General features: G+C 39.9%; 1 protein-coding gene across 1 annotated transcript; it reads right to left on the bottom strand.

Annotated features, from left to right (window-relative positions):
- Positions 1 to 3,013: 3,013 nt before the first annotated feature.
- LOC120110075 lies at positions 3,014 to 6,417 on the bottom strand. Its single transcript, XM_039124022.1, has 2 exons — positions 6,246 to 6,417; positions 3,014 to 3,912 (listed from the first exon to the last, which is right to left on the bottom strand). Exons 1-2 carry the CDS (start codon positions 6,306 to 6,308, stop codon positions 3,202 to 3,204), a joined length of 774 nt encoding a protein of 257 aa, XP_038979950.1. The 5' UTR covers positions 6,309 to 6,417; the 3' UTR covers positions 3,014 to 3,201.
- Between the last annotated feature and the right edge of the window lie 70 nt (positions 6,418 to 6,487).

Raw genomic sequence — 6,487 nt, forward strand, 5'->3', positions numbered from 1 at the left:
AAAAAACTCTTTGTAGATTTTTCTCCATTCCCATTATTTCCAGCATGTAAGTTTTCTTTATCGGCGTCCAGCCTCCTCCTTCTTTCTTTTCTCCACCACCCTCTCTCCTTCTCCTTGCTAGAGCTTGAGACCCTGAAGAATAACATGCATTGCATATGCCGAGTTCTAGAATGCATAAGAAGCTCCAGATAAGGGAAAGAAAAAAGAGATGGTAACTTTGGTGTTGGGGAAAAAATGGACCACCCACAAATTAAAGCATCCAAATCAGTAAGGCTGCCGAGTTCATCCAGGCTGTCGAGCTCAGAAGACCGAGCTCATGCAGGCCGAGCTCAGAAGGCTGCCAAGCCCAAAAGGCTGTCAAGCTCAGAAGCCCGACCTCGTCGTCCACATGCTGCGACCATGCCCTGCAGCAGCGTCACCTCACCATGCTTTACTTGCCGGCCACGCCACGACATATCAACCAGGGACCATACCCTGCTACGACTGTCAACATCTCACCATTCCCAAGAATGTACTACACTGCGTGCCACAAGCAAGCTCTAGTTACACGCCATCTCCTCCCATGATGGGAACGGGCCATCCACGGCAACTCATTACTTCCACGCCCACGTCGAATCGTGACGGTAACCCATTAATTCGTCCAGTCATATCACAGGTAACCCTGGCACTCCCCCTATAACAGGGGAGCTTCTCCCTCTAAAAAGGGGCTTCTTCCTCCCAATGGAGGGTTTCAGACTTTTACATACAGTCCATCTCCTTCTCCAAAATTAAGCTCCCCCTCTAACTTAAGCATCGGAGGGCCGGCGTCGGAACCCCGGCCACCGGCTTTTTGCAGGTCCCCCGGAGGACGCCGCCCGCCGACGGACCGCTACCCGCCATTCTCGCGCCGGAGCTCCTCCTTCTCAGCCGAGTGGTCTACCGGAAGACGCCGCTCGCCGACGAACTGCTTCCTGCCATTCCAGCATTGGAGCTCCTCCTCCTCAGCCGACGGCCGCCCTCGGGTCCAATTTCCAGCAACATTTGGAATTCACAAAATCGAACAAAAGAGAAGTTCATGAGCTGAATTTTTGATTTTGTATGTGTATATATATATAAAAAACGGTTGTAGGTTTGTATTGGCAATTTGTGCATTGCCTTAGATAAAATAGGATCTGGGTCCCTTAAATTGTTTGTTTACTGGGTTTGTTCAAACGAGGCAAGCGCATGCTATACGAAAATTATTAATTTCGTCCTCCAGCAGAAAAAGATTTATGCTTCATTGATTTGCCATCCTTGGGCCAAGTCATCTGAAAAGGACCCATGGCAATTGCGAATCTTTCTTTCGTTGTGCCAAATAAATTTGGTTCTAATATTCGTAATTGCGAGGAATACTGAGATGATTCTGTCCCTGCGGTCCCCAGATGCCTGAACTTGCCTACTCTCCTAACATACTGACAATTTGACATGACACCCCACCTGACATTGCCGGTTCCATGAATAAGAGCCGGTTGATTTCAGAAACACTTCAACATGCTGATGTGGCAAAACCAAGTCAGCTGCCATGTCACCAAGTACATATGCGAGTGGAATGGTGCCCTAATATTCCTATGCTCCGGCTGCACGATCCTTATCAATCAATGAATCCCCTCCTCTTCCTCTCCTTCCTTCGTTCTTCTCATTGTCATTGTCACCTCCTTGATTTGGCCTGCCGTTGCTTTTCCTCTCCTCTCCCATCAAAAATGAATCGGATTCGACATAGTATAGATCAAAAGTCTACCAACTCAAATCTGATATATTTATTCAAAAAAAAAAATATTTATTAAAATTGATCAAAAATCTTTACCCAAATCTTGTTGTTTTATTAAATATATAATTTAACCTAACCTATAATGAGTTGAATCAAGTTAAATGGGTTAGATGCTTAAATATTGCGACTCCTAATTGCTGCATCTCTTATTGACCTCTTTTATAATCCAACTATAGTGATCTATTCAATATCTGAATCCACGTTTGAATCTAAGAGTTCTAAATCTTTCCCTCTAAAGGTAGCAATGGGTCGGGTCTAGGTTGAGTTTGGTTCCAAAATTTTTCAACTTATAACTAATTCATTTATAACAATCCTAGATATGAAAAAAATTGCAAATGAAAGCAAGTCAAGGTAAGGTATAAGTAAACTTATAAGATTATGCTGAAAGTGGTTTGCGGTTTCTACTGCAAGCAATGCTACTTTAAACTCCAAGAACAAGTCGGAGAGTTTAGCAATAAGAGCACCATACTATCCAGGCGATTAATGTGAGTAAGCAATTGTAGGTCCAGACTAACCTCAAATGGTTCATTTAATAGGTCTTTTCATCAATACTATGCTATAGGTAAAATAATAGTTTTGAAATTCATGAATATTCCCTCTTGATTTTGTTTATCATTTTTCATATCAAAAATGCTGTCCCGCTTTTCTATAATATATAACCTATTCCCTCTTATTAATTCCAGTAAAAAAAGAGAAAAAAAATGAAAGATTTGAATTGCTTATGAAAATATAATTTGATAAAATAAGAAAATATTTCTTCTAAATCAATTCTATTTGATAATAGTTATTTTATGAAAATACCGAGCTATTTAAGCAGGCTTCTTGATCTTAGACTGGAGCTGTTTGAATACTGTGAAAATGGGCAAACCACACGACATGAAGTCTCATGCATGGCACTCTGAAATTTGGGCATGTAACTAGATTTCAGCATGAAAAAAAGAAGCACGGACATCTCTATCTCTTTGTCAAATTTACTTGCTCCTATCTCTCTTAATATGTAGACAAGAAAAAGGAATTCGATTAAACAATAATGACAGGGCATTAATATATAAGTCTCTCAGGCGACTTTCCTCTACCTGTAATTGAGCTTGGACTACTACCATCTCCTGAAGGTGTTTGCCCTGTATGCAGGAAAAAATAATATCTATGAACATATCTTGGCATTATCACATCTGCTGTTCCAAAAACAATTTCATCACACAGCATCACCATAAGACCATCCTGTGATTATAATTGTAAGCAAAACACCAGTTAAAACAGTGACTTAACGCAGTCATATGAACTTACCACATTGAGAGTGCAACAGAAAGGAAAGCAAATGTTTACAACATCTCCATAAGTTCAGGAATACACAAACATAGAACTCTAACAGAAATTATTCTTCACAGCCATCACTCACGCAGCAAGGACTCTCGCTATGGCTCCGACATCTGAGTAGGGGCTGCAACGGTCTCGAACTGTGGCGGGTGGGGGTGGGTCAAACTCGGGACACCGCACTGCAGCCATATGATGGTGAGGATGATGATAACATGGGGCGACATCATATTGCGAAGGCCAGCAAAACTACCAACAGACTGCAGCCCAAGGCTCAGGCAATACAAAACTACGGTGACGACGGAGCCTGTGCTCGCAGGTTTAGATATCAACACCTCCAGCGCCGTCGGATCCATGCCAGAACGCTCTCTGTTCAGCCAGTAGATGAAACCACGTACGGGGAGCTGGAAACAGAAAGACAGCAGCAAAATAGAGGAAGCGGTGCCTCCAACATAAGCCAGCAGGGGCAAGCCAAGGTGTGCCGAGAAGAGAAACCATCCGTAGGAGAAGAGGAGGACAGCATATGATCCCAGAGCTAACACAGCAAGCAGAGCTACAACGTATGGAACGCGAGTAATAGAGAAGCAGGGAAGGGTGACAAATATTACGAGTGCAGACACCGAGAAGAGCAAAGCCAGAACCTCCGCAGATATGTAGAGACCAAACATATATGGGTGAGATTGGCGCAGGACATCAGTCATTCCATAGGGTGACAGCAGTGCAGCAGAGAAGAAAATGACAAAGTTGATGCAGAATAGTTGAGCATGAAGCATATCCTGTCTGAATGTGGTGGTCCACCAACTTCCCATGAGCTGAAAACATGGAGAGAAATGATGCAAGTTCAATAGTAAAGTTCCTCAGTCCTCACAGAGTAATATGATATATGTTGAGATAAAGAAGGACAAGAAGAGTGCCGCAAATATCGTGCATGCGTTTCAGGACAAATTGATCTATTTTCTCATCATGGGCACATGAAACCTCAAAACACAAATTTTAATGAAAAGAACAGCCAGGTCAAATTATATGGGCAGTTTTAGAACTTCTTTATCTCACTTTACATCCCACAAGCTCCTTCCACTACTCAGCAACAAATTAAAACAGATGATATAGGCATATAGCATGTTGATCTTACATGTCCATCAAAATCAAGATTCGGTGCCTTCAATGGTAATACTTAAATAGTGCAAGCTATGAACCTCAGAGTGGTAAGCTAACTCTAGTTTTGCAGTCATCTGGACTATAGCCTTAAAAATCAGTATGCGGGAATAAAAATGGCATTCAGATTGAAGTTAAATAATTCAGATTCAACAGTCCAATACCTAGAAAAGAACTTTAAGCAGGAATAATGTAGGAGCTTAAAGGATGATAGAGTAATAAACTAATGAAATGGAGAGAAGACTCCTTATTTGTCCAGAAAAAGAGAAAAAATATATATTTAAGGGATAGGATGACCACGTAGAGCTATCGTCTTATGGAAGCTTTAAACGTTATATAAATGTAGCACCTTTCCATGTATAAGTACCACTAATTACAAGAGTTGCTAATATTATACCTCAAATAACAATGAATTAGTCCAAACAAAAGGAGAGAAAATATAATTTTAGAGAGAAAAGAAGGGAGACTAGTGTGCACTGTAATTACCTAGCTATAGATTTTTGGAATGCACCATCCAAGAATCAAATCCAAAACAATTGGGTTTCTAAGTAGGGAAGATATAATTTTGTATTATTTTTATATTTTTATCATACCGAGAAAACAAAACAGAAAGCAAAACACTACCAGTCTGCTCACTAAACTTTATAAAATATAATCCTAACTGGTATAGGTTGCCTGTATCATTTATCATTGATACATGCCAATAAATGCAAAAAACAAATTCTGTTTATGGATATCTAATCTGAACTTTGAAAACCAATCAAAGCAACGAGAGGAGGTTGGCAGTTAGAATTCAGCCCAACAACAAGATGATTGCATGATATAGTTCATAAACCTAATGCAGAAGCAATGCCACACAAATTATCATTTCGAGAGATTCCAAATGGAAAGCGCAGGGGAGGCAAACATCATTGCAACTTGACTGAAATATCAAGGAGGTCTAGCAAAATGGCATACCCATCCAAGTCTATATCCACTTCATTGATGGAAGATCTAGTTTAATTACCCACTATTTGTATATCACACTATGGAAGGTGATTGAACAGCGCAGGACATGCACACACAGTCCGATCACCTGATATTGTACAATATACAAATAGTGGGTGATGATTTTTTGGACCTCTCCATTTCAAACAAAACCATGGAGCGCCTAAACTCTATCTATTTCCCTTTGATTGAGAAACCCTAACCATTTGAATAGCCATAAGTGCCAATAGTTGATTGAACTGCAAAATTAAAGTCTTGTCCTTCAATTCCATCACTATAAAAAAGGTAAAAAAAAATATAGTAAGGGCAAAAAAAAATAGTAAAGGTTCACTAACATGAGTTTCTTTGATGCAAAACCATAGACCCAATAAGTTGGTAAAATTTAAATAATGGCATTTTTTTGAGCAAATTGTTTGATCCTACAGGTTAATTGATAATTTTAGAGAATCGATTTAGATTGTGATAGATCGCTCTTGATGGCAGGGGAAGAGTCACTTAAGATCTGATGCACTTCCCTTCTATTCCAAAGATATCAAGTGCAGATCTATGCAATCAATAGGGTTTTTTGGACTATAAAAACATCCCCCATCAACTATTGAAGCAATGACTTGCAATCACAATATTTTGAGATCTATGATATTTCTTAATCTTGGACTATAAGTTGGATGTGTATGTAGATCAAACCTTAGCTCCGATAGCTAATCAAAAATAAAAATTAAACATCAATTCTTTGGGTTTGGATATCTATCCATACCCTAGCAATCAAAAATTAACTTGCACAAAATAAATGAATCTCGGATATCAATTCATTCATTAAAAGTCCATCTAAACTAATTCAATCCCTACCAAATGAGCAAAATTAACATTTTATGCCTAAAAGACTAGGGTATCAAGAGATCTTGAACTAGAATCAAAATGCCTCAAAGTCAACAAGGAGATGGAGAATAGGAATCGGGATTGGAGACCATAAAATGGAAACATAAAGAAAAATAAACCAATTTACCCGATTGCCAAGAGTAGTCCGCAGGTTGCCCATGCCGGCTATCGGACGCCCCACTCTCTCCATCAAACAAGGTAGAATTAGGGTTTAGGCACTAGTTGCAAGGAGATTTGTAGAAAGTGCAATGAATCTATTGTTATAATGCTAATGCTGTGGGTACAACTCCACTCCTGAACAACGCCAACTTATAATAAATTCTTGAACTATCCTTCTCTAACCCTATGGACCTCAGGCTTACGCAATTC

The sequence above is a fragment of the Phoenix dactylifera genome, chromosome 3 (assembly GCF_009389715.1).
Source record: "Phoenix dactylifera cultivar Barhee BC4 chromosome 3, palm_55x_up_171113_PBpolish2nd_filt_p, whole genome shotgun sequence".
Lineage (NCBI taxonomy): Eukaryota > Viridiplantae > Streptophyta > Magnoliopsida > Arecales > Arecaceae > Phoenix > Phoenix dactylifera.

Bases quoted from the DNA above. Each gene is read 5' to 3' on its own strand.
- LOC120110075 (XM_039124022.1), bottom strand. From the start codon at position 6,308: ATGGAGAGAGTGGGGCGTCCGATAGCCGGCATGGGCAACCTGCGGACT. The intron at 3,913-6,245 runs GTAAATTGGTTT...CCATGTTTTCAG, and splicing joins GGACTACTCTTGGCAATCGG to CTCATGGGAAGTTGGTGGAC.